Source organism: Tachysurus vachellii, chromosome 8 (assembly GCF_030014155.1).
Source record: "Tachysurus vachellii isolate PV-2020 chromosome 8, HZAU_Pvac_v1, whole genome shotgun sequence".
Lineage (NCBI taxonomy): Eukaryota > Metazoa > Chordata > Actinopteri > Siluriformes > Bagridae > Tachysurus > Tachysurus vachellii.
In genome coordinates, this window is record NC_083467.1 from 8,568,425 (window position 1) to 8,584,869 (window position 16,445).

A 16,445-nucleotide genomic window follows, 5' to 3' on the forward strand; every position below is an offset into this window, starting at 1 on the left:
GGACTGTTATCTATATATTTTTTGTCTTAGTAGGGATGTGAGAATATAATACGGTATGATGAAGAGGAGTTTGTGGCAATATTTTGTTTTTAAAAAGGTGTAAATTATTATTAACACGTGTTTTTTCAGGTTCTGGGGCGGGCCGGTTTGTTACCCGGATGTAGAAGCCCATGTGCGTTGCAGTGGAGCTACTTGAGTTGCAGCAGGAGCTTCACATCACTAGTTAGATTTCTCTCTCTATCTCTCTCTCCTTCAGCCGCTTGCTTCGGTTCCAGTCACCGCCAAAGTAAGTTTTATCCTTTTATATGTGTTTTATTTCCAGAAGAGTTCAAACCACATGGTTAATTTCATAGGATGTTCAAGTTAAATCTATAACCTGTGCAAAAGTAGTTGTAGCTGCAGCAAACTTATAATTTCATGTATGATGGTCAAGGTCGTGTTAAACAGATGAATTAAACTCTGTACTCTCGGTCCCTTATTAAGTATTAGGTTGTGCTGCATGATCGTGAAATGTCCGTGTTTTATATCTGCTTAATTGTCAATGATTAAGCAGGTGAATAACTGACCATGTTGATTTACCGAGCTAGCTGCTATGCTAACGAATTTGAGTTACATCTGCCGGGGATCTGAACACACAACTATCCGGTCATTATTCCACAACCTGTGCTGATCTAACATCGTCTATGCGTATTAGAGTCTCAATGTCGGCTAGCTAATTGTCTTAATAATGTTATTGAACGTTTTTTGAGTCAGTCGTGATGCTGGTGTGTGCGCGAGGATTCTATATACTATGTATATTTTAATTTAACATTTCACACCTGTACATTTGTACATACAATTTGTCTATATTGTATATGTCATTCTGCTCCACTGTGGAGCTTCTGTCACTATAACAAATTCCTCGCTTGTGAAAACATGCCTGGCAATAAAGCCCTTTCTTATGATTCTGAGGATGTTAATGAACGCTTCAGGCGCCTGTTGCCATGAGGACGTTGAGCTTGACCTTGTGACGCGTGACCTGGACACACGTGGGCCAGAGGGAACTACATGAATGATCCATCCTGTTGTTTCTAGAAATTTCCGAGACAGTATTGTATTCGATAGGCTTATAATTGGCAATTAAGGACATATTTGGTGAATTTATTAAATACAGAGAGAAATCTGTGAGCTTGATGAAATGCGGTACATTGGAAGCCTGCTGCCTATCGGAGGAAAAATTCCGCTTCCCTTAATCAAAGAACCTGCAGTTCGCTTAAGCACCAATAGGGGCGCCAACGGCCATCGCTTACGTGTGTCGTCATGAATTTAAGTAGAGTTGATTTTCAATAGAGTTCAAGAATGAGGGTGAATTATCTGGTATTTTTTCAGATTTTACAGTAAAAGACTCATCAGTTCTTTGTTTTTCAGAGATGCTGCGCTTGCCCAGTGTGATGAGGCAGATGAGGCCAGTGTGCAGGGCTCTAGCTCCACACCTCACTCGTGCCTATGCCAAGGATGTAAAGTTTGGAGCTGATGCCCGGGCGCTCATGCTCCAGGGAGTGGACCTGTTGGCAGATGCTGTGGCTGTCACTATGGGACCGAAGGTTAGTTTGTGGGTATCTAATTTGTTGTGGGGAAAATGGCAGATTGTGTTCTTAAACACATGCTGGTAAAGTTTATATAACATGGTTGAGGCCTGGCCTGGGTTATTGTAATAAATTATTTAAATTGATTACATGATCATGTATATAATTGTACAGTGTTAATACAAGTCAGGATTAATTGTAGAACATCCAATGTTTTTTAATATGCTACAATAGGGACTGGGCACGGGGTTGAGTTTAATGTACTCTTTGCATGCCATCTTTATACTTGTAGATTATACATTTGATCTGTTTTCCGAATTAAAGAAAAATAATAAAATCTTTCATCAGGGTCGCACAGTGATCATTGAGCAGAGCTGGGGCAGCCCAAAGGTTACCAAAGACGGAGTCACAGTTGCCAAAAGCATTGAACTTAAAGACAAATACAAGAACATCGGGGCCAGGCTGGTGCAGGATGTGGCTAATAACACAAATGAGGAGGCAGGTGATGGCACCACCACCGCCACCGTGCTGGCACGGGCCATTGCCAAAGAGGGATTTGACACCATTAGCAAAGGCGCCAACCCCATAGAGATCCGCAGAGGAGTCATGCTTGCTGTGGAAACGGTCATCAACGAGCTCAAGAAGGTCTCCAAACCAGTCACTACACCAGAGGAAATTGCTCAGGTAGGAATTTGAATGTATAACATCATTAACAGAAGGGAGTCTGTTCTGTCGAGTTGGGTTGATAATTAATTTACTCAGCTGAAAAGCTGTAAAACTTTAATCCTTCATGCTTATAGGTAGCCACTATTTCTGCCAACGGAGACACTGAAATCGGTGCAATTATCTCCAACGCTATGAAGAAAGTTGGACGTAAAGGAGTGATCACTGTAAAGGTACATGTTTCCCTGCTTATTTAGTTCATTACTATTAAACATGAATGCTTTACATGATTTTTGATATTTCTGTCATTTAGGATGGCAAAACAATGCATGATGAACTGGAGATCATTGAAGGAATGAAGTTTGACCGTGGCTACATTTCACCCTACTTTATTAACACTGCTAAAGGTCAGAATATATATGGTCCAGTCCTTGATGAAACACATCTGGTATAAAAACTCCTCTTCATTCAGTATCTACTGTTTAATCTCTATAGGTCAGAAATGTGAGTTCCAGGATGCCTATGTGCTTCTGAGTGAGAAGAAGATCTCCAGTGTCCAGAGCATCGTGCCAGCCCTGGAGATTGCCAACCAGCACCGTAAACCCCTGGTCATAGTGGCTGAGGATGTTGATGGAGAGGCCCTCAGCACGCTTGTCCTTAACAGGTGTCTTTTCAAAAGCTTTGTTACTAAATAACATTTTGTATTCTATCCCTGTTTCTAAAACTGTTGTGTTAATTATAATGGTCTGGCTATACCATGTATTTAACTCCTCCAGGTTGAAGGTTGGACTGCAGGTTGTGGCAGTAAAGGCCCCAGGCTTCGGAGACAACAGGAAGAACCAGCTGAAAGACATGGCAATTGCAACTGGAGGAACTGTATGTGTTTTTAATCAAAGACTTAAATTTTATATCTTCCGGATACAGTTGTGCACAGTTAACATATTTACCTCTCTGTTCATTCAGGTGTTTGGTGACGAGGCTGTCGGCCTCGCTGTTGAGGACATACAAGCACACGACTTCGGGCGTGTAGGTGAGGTTGTTGTGACCAAGGATGACACCATGCTGCTGAAGGGCCACGGCGACCCAAGTGCTGTTGAGAAGCGTGCTGCCGAGATCATCGAGCAGCTGGAGAACACCACCAGCGACTATGAGAAGGAGAAACTCAATGAGCGCCTGGCCAAACTTTCTGACGGAGTGGCTGTACTCAAGGTGAGGAGGCAGGCTCAAGGGTGGTTTTTTTTTTTCCTCTTTTTTTTTTTTCTCTGTCTTCCTGTTTAGCTGCAACACAGTGGGTTACGATCGGTTTATCTCTCTTGTTTAAGGTTGGTGGAACAAGTGACGTGGAAGTGAATGAGAAGAAAGACAGAGTAACTGATGCTCTGAACGCCACCAGGGCTGCTGTCGAAGAGGGCATTGTTCCTGGAGGTGGCTGTGCTCTCCTGCGCTGCATCCCTGTCCTGGACACCATCAAACCAATCAACGAAGACCAGAAGATTGGTAAGCCTTCTGAGAACAGTACTGAATTTAGTGTCATAAAGATTAGTAGTGTTTGAGTGTGGCCTTACACAATACACAATTTTCTTCCTCAGGTATTGACATCATCCGCAGAGCGCTACGCATCCCTGCTATGACCATTGCTAAGAATGCAGGAGTGGAAGGTTCTCTGGTGGTGGAAAAAATCTTGCAGAGCAGCTCTGAGATTGGCTACGATGCCCTTCATGGCGAGTATGTCAACATGGTGGACCGAGGAATCATTGACCCTACAAAGGTGTGTTAAAATTCTGTTGAAAAATGAGCCCTGAAAATAAAATGCAGGAAGCTCTGCTGCCCTCTGCTGTGAATTAGAAGATGATGCCGGTGTGCTAACAGACTCTCTGTCTCCCCCTGCAGGTGGTCAGGACAGCACTGCTGGACGCTGCTGGTGTTGCATCCCTGCTCTCAACAGCAGAGGCTGTGGTCACTGAGTTGCCCAAGGAGGAGAAAGAAATGCCAGGAGGAATGGGAGGCATGGGTGGTATGGGTGGAATGGGTGGTATGGGTTTCTAAACTCCACTACCATTCAGTGCCATTCAGACTTTAAGGGAGGGTAAGGGCAGGGTGCACAGGTCGACCCTTCCCTTACACCTCTTCACTTGCCCAGGAGTGATAATGCAGAAGAAATGTATGACCCCATCCCTAATTCTTCTATTAAAAAAGGAAAGAAAAAAGAAGTCTGATCTCACCTCTCCACTCGGGGCTGAAGCTGACCTGACCTTATTGCTCAGAAGACATACATCAAGTGACCGGACTCTGCCTATGTAATCAACCCATACTCAGCATGCTCAGTTTGATCAGTGGTTAATACAGAAAGCAGCTAGAATGCTCTTTTAATGTGTGCTATTTACACATTAAGTGAATAAAAAATACCATTGCTGGCATTTTTGTTGCTAAATGTGAACCTGCTGTTCTAAAAAGCTTCAGAGTTGAAATCTGACTTTAAAACGGAGAACCAATGTGTTGACACTTGAACCAGCAAATTCCTTTTGTTTTGTTTGTCCCAGTTCGTTCTGTCACTTGTCTTTGTCTGATGGCTTTAGGGGATGGTTGGTGTTTCTTCAGCTGTGACTGGAGCTATTGGAAATTAATACTGCATAACCTTGTTGCACAGCAGATTTAAAGAAACCGTACACAAGAATATTACAATGCACATCCTCCTCGGTATGTCGAGTGGCGGTTTTAAGACTGCTGTACAGCATAGAACAACCTTTTCAGTGAATAATCCTTCAGTTGTGTTTCGTTCGTTCTTTTTTTTTTTTTTTCTTCAATTACTTTACAAATGTGACAGTAATCAAATGTTTTGTACAATACTTAGTAATTGTTTTTTTTTTTTTTTTTTTATTTAATAAAACGTTGTTTCAAAAGAACTGGAGTGTTCAAGTTAAGTTTTTTTTTTGTTGTCTGCCAATAACCGCAGATGGTTGTTTCCAATGTGTTAGACTTGCTTGTGTTACAGGTAGTTTGGCACTTTAAGAATCTAAAATATCTAAAGTGTAATGGAGGTGCAGTGTCACGTTTCCTGAGTTAGTCAGCTTCTGTTGATGTCATGGATTATACCTGCATGATATTCACCAATGCCTTTTAATGAATTAAATTAACCTATTTTGTCTAGTGACACTTTAAATGTTCCCCATGTCCAAAAGGCAAACATTGTTTTGAAATCAATCAGACCCATTTCTCAATTTATTTCTCTTTATAAGAAAAAAAATGGACAATTTGTTTTATTAAATCAAAACAGCCATTTCTAGCCATTCTGGACACTGGAGTAACAAGTAACTGGAGAAACATTTTATGTACATTGTCATAATTTGTCACAGTCTCCAGACTTGTTTATTTTCACTCTTAATATGCAACTTAACGTAAAGTTAGAGTCCGTTATCCATCCACCAGCTGTTGTGAAGCACATAGCTAGAGGTGTCTAATATTATCTTGCACATGACCCATCTATTTAAGGTAAAACTAGTCTGAACTGGATGCTGGCAAACAAGATACTGCATAGAGACCACACCACACAAAAAGCCTGATTTTTTAAATATAAAAATAGTTTATAAACCATGCAGGCACTCGCCACAACACTCAAACACCCAAATCAAATGTACTAAAATAAAGCCTTACTACAAGAAACAAAAACCTATTATACACTGTGTTCTAGTCTGTGGTCTTACATTAGTTATATACATGTGGTTTTCCCATAACCAAAATAAATATATCATATATGATGTCTATGAATAAATGTTTAAAGACAATGATAAATATTTAATGTGCTAGGTTTAAAAGCAGTAAGGGCATGCAGGTCGATCGAAATCTTTAAGGTCAAAGGTTGCAGATATCTCACGAGAGCCATGAAGTGTAGTTTCCCCATTAGCCCCCTGAGTTTGGGCCCCTTTAATAAAGTTGCAAGAATCTATCTGTTAAAAATCTAACTTTACATACACATTTTATATATATAGCTATATAGAACACTTTTACAATAAAACATTTGTCCGTTGATTTGGACACTTGAGACACACCATAAGATGTTACATATACTGTGCTCCCGTTAATGGACGTTTAGCATTAAAACTATAAACATGTGCCAACTTCACATCACTCCTCCAGACTTGGCAACCATTTCACCACTCAGCATGGTGGAAAAAATTATCGCCATGTGAGTGTAGTGTTTTTTGTTTTTCTCATAGAACCTGTGTCATGGAAAGACTTGCTGATGCTCGTGTGGAAGGATTGCTGCCCGTCAGTATTACATGCTGCACTGACTAAATGCATGCACACATTCAGCCACTGCAGCAGTACAAGCAAGCATGCAGTGTCCCCTTTAAAGTCTCCTTGTGAGTTTGTGAACACAAAAACTGTTCAAAAAAAATACTGATGTTGATTATGGGCGCAACCACCCGTGCTGGACAAGTCCAGCTGTTCTGAAATAGTTTGTGTGTGTTTATTTAAAAATAAAAAAATAAAACATGGCAAAAAAGCTTACAAGAAGACTCAAAAAGTAACTTGTGGAAAAAAAACAAGCCTGGTTCAATCTTACCAAATTCCCAATCTCACACATGCCAAATAACCGTCTCCATCTCTTTTCGCCCCATTCCCAAAACCAATATCTGTTCACTTGACAGACCTTCCACATACTCCAGCTGCCATTAAACAGTACGGCTCAAAATGCAGCTCTAAAATATTGTTAGAGATGGAGTGATGCAGTATCTCGCCCAACAACTTTAAGCCCTTAAATTAGATCCAGCCTCAAAAATAACTTAGGATAAAAATGTAAAATCAAATGGTTTTGTTTGGACCAGGCACTGAAGATACTGAGGCACATGAAGTTGTGTGTGATGGCTCCCTCTCTCCAAAAATTCTCTTAACCAGAATTTCCTTAATGCCCCTCCCACCCTGGAAGCCTCTTTGCGTGGAGAGACGCTACGTGTGGTGGATCTCATGGAACATTAGCTCGCGTGGGATCTGTGTCTCTGGACCATACAGTTTGCAGGCCCGTCGTTCAAACGCTGACACCATCTGCTTAACTACTTCGTCGAAGAACATGGTGGCCAACTGAGAATGTAACAGGGAGCGGAACTCGAAGGAAATCTGCCACAGAAAGAGACAGGAGAAAGTCATGATTGTACCTTGTTCTAATGCATTGGAAAACTAAAGATAAATCTTTCCTTCCAATAAATGATAAAAACTCGACCTGTATGTCAAAGTATAATGCAGTATTTAAACAATAATTGTATGTGATTAAACATGGAGCTAAAGAATATTAATAACACTGGACGTATACTACGAATTAGGATGAAATATCTATCCTATTCACTCTGTGTAAAGAGTTTTTAGTGATTGTAGTCATTTAGTACACAGGTCATATTGTAACATATTCAGTAGAACATCTAGACACAGATGCTTTAAACCAGGGGTGTCCAATCCTATCAATCAAAAACTCAAACCTACACAACTCTTAAGTAATAAGTATCAACAAATAAGTTTCAACAAAACAAAATAAAAAAGACAAACACAAATATTTTCAGGTTACTTACAGCAAAGTCCAGGGTGCATGTACGGGGGTAGCCAGGTAGGCCAGGACTGAAGCGCCACACCGTCTCCAGGTTATTAAACAGTTTACCGTCTGAACATGAAGCCTTGAGGACAAAACAGGAGATGTAATGCAACACACATAACCAGCAAAACCCACCATGATAGAAACATGCTCTTAATTCAAGGAACACAGGAAGTAAATGCCTACCTTCACCAAATGGGGACGCACTGTTGTAACAAGAGACGTATAATTCTCCACCACAGGAGGAAAGCCCACAGTTAGCTTGGCCTTACAGAAACCAGAACGCCTGAAAACTACATCTGAGCGCTTGCACCAGGGCACAAAGTGAAGATAGTCTTCAACCTTGGACACTACTTCATACATCTCTTGCATGGAATACCTGAAAACAGATGGAGAAATAGATACAGAGGCATGAGCATGAACATGCGACACATGGTGGAGGGGTCTGGCAGTAGTACAAAGGTATCTGGCTTCACACGGAAACCATGTGAACAATGTCCGAGGTGCAACGTCAGTACACAGAAAGCGTCAGTGGAAAAGTGGGTAAGACGGCCATGAGGTATGGGCATGACCCGAACCTGCCTTGAGCTTTTGTTTGAAGCTGATAAAGAGTCACTTAAAGCTCAAATATTTGTTTAATATTGTCTCACAAGCTGCCAGTGGTGAACTGGTTAACCTCTTTAATCATTGTAACTTCATGCTATTCATTATACACATTGCTCTTTTGCAGATTTTTCCCAGAGGTCTACAAAGTAAAATTGTTTTCTTTCCCCCTTATATTCTCCGTAATTTATTCATGGCAACTTCCCACTCTCCTGTTAGGTCTCCCCCTTCACATGACAGAGACATGTGAAGCCAGCCTTTTGCTCTGCTGTTCATGCTTTAAAAGGGTGTTTAACTTAAATAAGTAAAGGAGTAGAACTCAGAACCCGATAGACAAACGTAGCAAAATATTCATGGTGTGCTGTTTCCGAAAATTCATAGAAAACTTCATAGAAACAGTCCCAGTTGCCTGCCATCTCTATATAAATGATAGGGGCAAAGGAATGTGTAATGTGACACTTACAAGACTGGGCTGATTATATAATAGTATTTAGTCCCGTGTGCACTGGTCTTATGCTTCTCTTAAATGCTGTTCCGTTAAACTGAAAGTAGCTCTACGCTTGGCACAGACAAGTGCAGGAAACTCAGTAAACCATCAACTTACTGGTATTTCCAGCCATGCTATTCTAATGGGTACATTATCAGAATCAGAATCAGGTTTATTGGCCAAGTGTGTTGACACACACAAGAAATTTGGTTCCAGAATTCGGTTCCAGCTATTTGCGATTCTCAAAAGTACAAACATAAAGAACACTATACTATAGATTTAGCTTGGACTGTACAAGAAAGACAAAACAGACTATACAAGACAAGACAATACAGACAATGTGAGACAATAGACAGTACGAGTTCTGTCTGTTAATAATAATTATTATTATAATAACAACACTGCAGCAGCTCTGACAGCAGTGAATATTTTGTCTTATTAACTTCAAGAGAGAAAAAAAACGTATAACAGGAACCAACTTGTCGCCAACGTTCCAGGAAAATTAATATCACAGTTAAACTGCATGAGGTGTCATTCATTAATACATTCTAATCATTGGCCAATCATTATAAGAGGAATAAAATACCACAGGGTATGATGTTATAGGAAAATAATTCATAATTCATGTAATCTGCTTCACATCAGAACGCATTACAAAACATTATCATGGATTATTTTCCCATAACCACATAATTTCTTACTTTCTAGGAGTACGTTTATTTGGGTGTTATAGCAACAATACAAGACATATAGTCTGGGAAAGAACATTTTAGTCACAATGTAGAAGACGCCATACCCAATGATGCGTCTCTCAGAGTATTCTTTCCTTTTGTTAAATGAATCGGTGAAGTTGAAAAAGCTTCTGGTTGGATTGAGCACAGGACGGCCAGACACGGTGCGCAGGAGAGGAGGCACCCTAGTCATCAGAATCCCACACGATGACAGATATCTGTACAAAATAAACAGAAAGTAAAATAAACACAGTAACTAAAACCATAGCATCATTATCCAACTTTCTTGATTTTTTCCTAATCTCAGCAGGACTATAGAGGTATTTCAGAGCTACAACATGGACATTTATCTGCTGATCAGTTGCTCTTGGTAAGATGGATTGGATTATTGACATGATCCTGGAATTCCCCACTGATTAAAGCTGTTGTCAGCCTGCTAAGATAACTTGTGAATAACAGCAGGCTTAATGAATAATCAATGAAAACAAGTTCACATCACACATGTAGAAGCTTATGCAGATATAAAGAGGTGTGAGCATGATGGGTTTTTTTTCCTGCTCCCAGTTTACTACTAAGTGTTCTTAAATTCTCTAAATTGTGTGCCCAGGAAAATATGCTCTAGGCCAGAAGAATCAACTGACTGACAAGTAGGTTAGAAACAACATATAAACCTGTTTTGGGTGGGGATGTTTTATGGAAGACCAGACTTTTGGCTATTACCTCACACTGCATTACTGTACTCTGCATGATGTATTGAAAGTGAACCATAAAATACTTTATTCATTAAAACATGGCTTTGTTTTCCTTCAATGAGAGCACAGATCAGCACTTGAAAAAGCAAACAGAGGACAAAATTAAACCAAACCACATACACACTTTCTCCAGGTCTCTATCATTCTCATTATCCCATCAGTGACATGCTGATTATGAGCTCAGTATACAGTACATTATCATTGTATCAGTCTGACTGTTATCCAATAAAGCAATATATTTATTTTTTACACCTCTTCACACATGCCCTGGCTCGCTCTTCCTCTTACAGCTCACCGTCCTCCAGCACCATCCATCATTAGAACAGTTTCCAAGGCTAATCCCTTGCCTATACTCATTTGGCCTGGTGTTGATTTGTACTGAGCTCTGGGACCTTTGGTTGCTATACATCAACCGTGATAGTCAATCAAATCATCTATGGCTTTGGCAAAAACACTGCTGCTCAACAGTTTATAATTGATTTTATGGCTTTTTATGTAAAGATTGTGTATGTAAAGGTTTTTTTTCTGTCTCCCACCTGCTGTTTAGGTCAGCATAGAGCTAATTTAATCTAGACCTGTCAGGTTTACAAAGAATGGCTAAATTTGTCTTGTTTGTTTGCACAGATATCGCTTTTATCAATTAGTTTATTTCACACTATGACCAAATGAACACACAGCATAATTTAATATCAGATGACTTCATACTGCTTTTAAGAAACAAGCTGATCAAAAGAAAACAGGAATAATAGAAATGTCTCTGATCATGTGGCTGTGCACATGATCCTCATGATGATTTAACACTCAATACTGAAGAGCGGAAGAAAAGATGATACACATGCAACAGTCTACATCATATAATTTGACTATTTTATCTCATAGGCCTTAAGACGTATGACACAAAAATGTTGGGCAAACTCCAATGCGATCATGCGAACATATCTAACATTGTCTGGCTTGTGATCACCTGACATCTATTTGTCCTTTAAGTCACAAATAACTGTTAGACAAAAGCAGGGAGGGATGAAGCAGGTCATAAACTCCAGCAGTAAATCATTACCTTGTCAGAAAATAATTTTATTTTTTTACAACTGGATTTCGGTACAAGTGTTTTGTAACAATGTACATTGTTTAATGTGTTGTATAAATGAGACTGAATCAAAATGAATGTGAGCTGATTAGTGACATTGATTCCTAGGAACTAGGAGTGGGAGATAAGGCAAATCATATCACTATACTTGTCAACTTCAGATACTTATAAATCTAGTTTTTTTGCATAACATACTTGCAAAGAAATTGTGCTACAAACCATAGAAAACATTGCAGTTACTATTAGCAGATGAAGTCAAGAAGCTTTTATTGTCATTTCAACCATATATAGCTGATGCAGTACATAGTGAAATGAGACAACATTGCTCCAGGACCCTGGCGCTACATGGAACAAAGACAGAGCTACATAGAACAACACAGGACTGAAGTAAGTTAACAGCATAATCCAGTTTCATACCATGTTCACTGACAACTGTAAAGTTACACGCCAAGCACAAGAACCCTTTAGCAGTCTACTAGTCACTAATCCGCTAAACCACTCTAACTTAACACTATTTCACTAAACACGTACATCTGATCATCTCTGATGATAAATGAAATATTATAATAAAAACAATAAAAAATAATTACATAGAGCCAACAGCCAATCAGCTTTTGTTGCTATCCTGCTTGTCACAGTTGTTAAGTGTTGTAGAAATACAAAAACTAGCAATGTCTTTCATAATGTCTTCTTATGCTTCTCCGAATATTTTTCTGAAATGTCTTCATCATCCTGGGAGAGAGAGAGACAGAGAATTCTCTGAACTCAAAAGTTAGCATCACTACTGAGATGTGCACAAGCTATGAACTTTAGCCATAAACCTAAACCAGCAGTTCTGATACTTTTTTAGTCTAAAGTTTTTTTTTTGTGTATTTAGTTTCACGGGAAATGTGTCCTTTTTTTAATTTCAGCACAGTGATAGCAAACCTGGGCACACAGAAAGCCTGTGAACTGATATACACAATTTTCTTGTTTACTCACTGTGTTTAAAACTTATTAAAGTGGCATAAATAGATTTGTTTTTCTTGAATCCTAGAAATACAGGATGTCTGAAAAGTCAGGAAACAACACGGATATGTTGAGCACAAGCCAAAAACATCATGATAGAAAGGCAGAGAAAATGCAGAGCATGTTATAAATAATAAACACAAAATAAGGCATATGTAGTTTTAATCTCATAGGTTGACTTTTTGCACACCATGTATAGCTTCCTAAGACATTTACAGCATTTGACATCCAGAGCATCTTACATACATCTTATTTTATACAAATTAGCAGTTGAGGATTAAGAACCTTGCTGAAGGGCCCAGGGGTAGCAGCTTAGAAGAAGTGTGATTTGAACACACACAGCCCAACGTCCTAACCACTGAGCTGCCATTCACACACCACTGAGAATCTGAAGCGGACAAGAAAGGTACCCAAAAACAACACTCCACACTCTCCTGAGGTCTATAAAAAAAATAATAATAATTGATCAACTGTAACCAGGTAATACTAGATGTGGGACTACGGCCTGAAGAGTATCACATAGCTCTGTCCTGAAGAAATCACTCATACAATTTCAATCAAAGGAGACAAGTCAACATTGTCTGCTCTTGTCTTGTATCTACTAACGGAAAGCCACTTTTAACCGCTTGCCAGCTATTTACACATCATTTAGTACAAGATTGTGTTCGTTTAATAGCATACTGGTAATATATTTTTGTGATCAGGGTGTCAGCCTCGATTCTACCGGATTCTACGACCAAGAGATCTACGGAGGAAGTGACAGTAGGAATAGTTGAGTATCAGACTTCGACGAAACAAAAATAAAGTGTCTCGCTCACTAAACCTAGACGTGATGCTCGCAGCCAAGTATGACGAAGGTGTCACTAGTAGAGGACGTTGTTCTGGACTTTGGACAGTAGCCGAGTGATTCGTGCAGGACCAGTGCTGGCCCTGTGTTGTGGGTACACTGCGTCCCTGCGCTGGGTGAGAAGGGCAGCTGAGATACACTGAGAAGTCTCAGGTGACACTTGCCGTAACGTCATTGTCGGCGTGTTACGTAAGAGGCTGAGGTACAAAACGTAAGCTTTAAATGCTTGAATGAAGTGTTACTATCCGAACAATTACTTACTATCCGAACAATTAGTTACTATCCGAACAATTACTTACTAACTGAACAATTAAAACAGCTGTCAAAATCATGACGGAACACACACACATTATATATATATTATTATTACATATATTATCATATTATTATATGAACAATAAGTTGTAACACCGGACGTAGACCAAATGAGTAACTACTCAAGGGCATAAGAGAAACACCGGGTCAAAACTAGACGGGTGCCCATTACTGTACAATGTCATTAGCTCGACAAACTCCTGACTAAGGTGACATACACGTTACAGACAAATAACAAAGCAGGTACAGTAGTCAGAGTTTACCCTAGAACAGAATGACCAACAGATACTGAGATGAGGTGTGTTGCTAGTTTCTCTTCCTTTCAAATCGGGTAGTTAATTACGTCTGTGGTCATTTTACTTGTTGTAAGTAGACTAATAACTAACTACGAAAAAAGAAACACGCGGTAGATGTGAGTAAATGTAGCTGGCTAGCTGCCATCATTGACAGTTGTTATAAATAGCTAAACAACGCTAGCTAACTTAGCTGAAAGCTACTGCAGCCAGCTAGCGGTGCATTTATACTAACGTTGCAAGTTCGGAAATGTTTAGTTTCCTGTAATGTTTGCCTGTGTTTACCTCACTCCATTCCTGCCCGGTGTTTCTCGAGTAGCTGTGAACGGTAACTGTTTAATACACTCCGCTACCGCTCTCCGCAAACACCGGGAGCCTCTCGCCATCTTCACTTCAGCTATTTTTTTTTCCACCTCCCCCTCGCGATTAGACTTTTTCCAGTACTAGAGCCCGCCCCCTTTCACGAGTCTCGCCCAATAAGATTCATAATACTATTGGACGGAAGGGACTTCGTAGTCTCTGCTCATTGGTTAAGTGTTCCGTCTGTCACGCTGCCCCTTGTACGTATGTAGATATAGAGCGATGACGTCACAGGAATGTCACGGGACGCTGGATAGAGTTACCCGGACTGAGCGACCCAAAGCGCATATCTACGAAAGGTTACAGTTTAGTTTGTTAAGGACACATAGTCAAATTCTTAATAGTATAATATTCATTTGAATGAAATAAAATTAAATACAAATTAAAAACAGAACATAAAAAAAGCACACTCAGAGGTGTTGGGCTACTAATCAGAAGGTCATGGGTTCGAATCCCACGTCCAGCAAGCTGCCACTGTTGGGCCCCTGAGCAAGGCCCTTAACCCTCAATTTCTCAGTTGTATAAAATTGAGATAATGTAAGTCACTCTGGATATAAGAGTATCTGCCAAATGCTGGAAATGTGAATGTTCTGTGTATTGGACTGCCTGGCTTTTGAATGTGACATGAAACTATGCATCATGGAGATCCACCGACATTTCTGACCCTTATTCAGAAGATTTAAGGGTTCATTTCACCCAGACAATTTGGTTGTACTTGTTTCTAGTTTCTAAAGCCTGTTCCTTTTTCTTCAGGACTTTTTGGCCTCAGGTGTAAAAAGCAAACCTGTCACATAGCAGAAGATGGTCTAGCAAATTGCTGGTTTGTACAATATTTAAGGCAATGTTGTAAGACCTCATCAGAATGCTATTAGTATGTCTGAATTTGGTGTGGCGATATTAACAACTGGTTATGGACTGTTATAAAGGGTAATGGCTATGTGGTAAAAAAGATAAACTGAAATAATGGCTGTATAACAGTGGTATTTAAATTCATGCTACATGCTACATGTTTGGAACAGGGTGATACAGAACACAATGTATTTTATAAGGCTAACAGTCAGCCAAATAGGGTTGATGACCTTGCAATGCTTGCCAACATCACTCACTTCAGGTTATGCAATCAGTCAGTCATATGGCAAAAACAAGCCAGATGGGCTAATTTGAGGATTTCAGACACTGCTGATCTCCTGGGATTTTTACAAACAAAAACACTGAAAATCGTATATTGTATAAAACTGTGTGTGTGTGTGTGTGTGTGTGTGTGTGTGTGTGTGTGTGTGTGTGTGTGTGTGTGTGTGTGTGTGTGTGTAAATTTTATAAGTAATTGTATTTTCAGATGATACATTTTGTATATTTTCCTCTGGTCAAATGTACAGCTAATTCCAGTCACATTTATTTTATCTTTTTTTTATTGTGTTTTCATTTATTTGAATTTTAAAATCCCTTTTGGACCCCAATTTATTTAGTTTTATTTTTATAATATAGACAAAGCATAAAAAGCATTTTACTGCATATTGTATGTTTGACTGTGCATGTGACCAATACAATTGGAATTTGATTTTAAATTAAAAAGCTGAAGACCACACTGGGTTCCACTGCTGTCAGACAAGAACAGGAATCTGAGGCTTTCATGGGCACATACTCATTAAAATTGACAGTTTAAGATTAAAAATATATCACATGGTCTTTTAGCAGTCTTTAACTGTCCAGTTTGGGTGAGTCTATGCCTATAGTCTTTTCTTATTATTGTTCCTGGCTGCTGAGTGGAACCTGATGTGGTCTTCTGCTGTTGTAGCTCATCCATCTCAAGGTTTTATGTGTTGTGTGTTCTGAGTTGCTTTTCTGTTCACCACAGTGGTAAAGAGTTATTATATGAGTTACCATATGACCAGGTTGGTCATTCTACTTATCAATAAGACTCTATAGACTGTTGTGGGTGAAAATCCCAGGAGAACAACAGTTTCTTAAACGCCAAACCAGCCCATATGTCACTAACAACCGTCCCAATGTAAAATATATACAGCTATACACTTCTTCCAAATTATGATGATTGATGTACACATTAACTGAAGCTTTTGATCTGTATATGCTTGATTTTATGCATTGCACTGCTGCCACACGATTGGCTGATTGAATAACTAATAAAGTGGAGT

At 39.5% G+C, this 16,445-nt stretch overlaps 2 protein-coding genes across 2 annotated transcripts; one reads left to right on the forward strand and one right to left on the reverse strand.

Moving 5' to 3' along the window:
- The first annotated feature begins 134 nt into the window (after nucleotides 1–134).
- hspd1 (heat shock 60 protein 1) lies at nucleotides 135–4,619 on the forward strand. Its single transcript, XM_060876075.1, has 11 exons — nucleotides 135–286; nucleotides 1,408–1,583; nucleotides 1,914–2,249; nucleotides 2,366–2,461; nucleotides 2,542–2,635; nucleotides 2,724–2,892; nucleotides 3,005–3,104; nucleotides 3,192–3,437; nucleotides 3,551–3,725; nucleotides 3,818–3,996; nucleotides 4,119–4,619. Exons 2-11 carry the CDS (start codon nucleotides 1,410–1,412, stop codon nucleotides 4,272–4,274), a joined length of 1,725 nt encoding a protein of 574 aa, XP_060732058.1. The 5' UTR covers nucleotides 135–286; nucleotides 1,408–1,409; the 3' UTR covers nucleotides 4,275–4,619.
- A 148-nt stretch (nucleotides 4,620–4,767) lies between these two features.
- Nucleotides 4,768–14,375, reverse strand: coq10b (coenzyme Q10B). Its single transcript, XM_060876076.1, has 5 exons — nucleotides 14,218–14,375; nucleotides 9,696–9,848; nucleotides 7,996–8,188; nucleotides 7,790–7,891; nucleotides 4,768–7,343 (listed from the first exon to the last, which is right to left on the reverse strand). The coding sequence occupies exons 1-5, from the start codon at nucleotides 14,316–14,318 to the stop codon at nucleotides 7,176–7,178; spliced, it is 717 nt and encodes a 238-aa protein (XP_060732059.1). The 5' UTR covers nucleotides 14,319–14,375; the 3' UTR covers nucleotides 4,768–7,175.
- Between the last annotated feature and the right edge of the window lie 2,070 nt (nucleotides 14,376–16,445).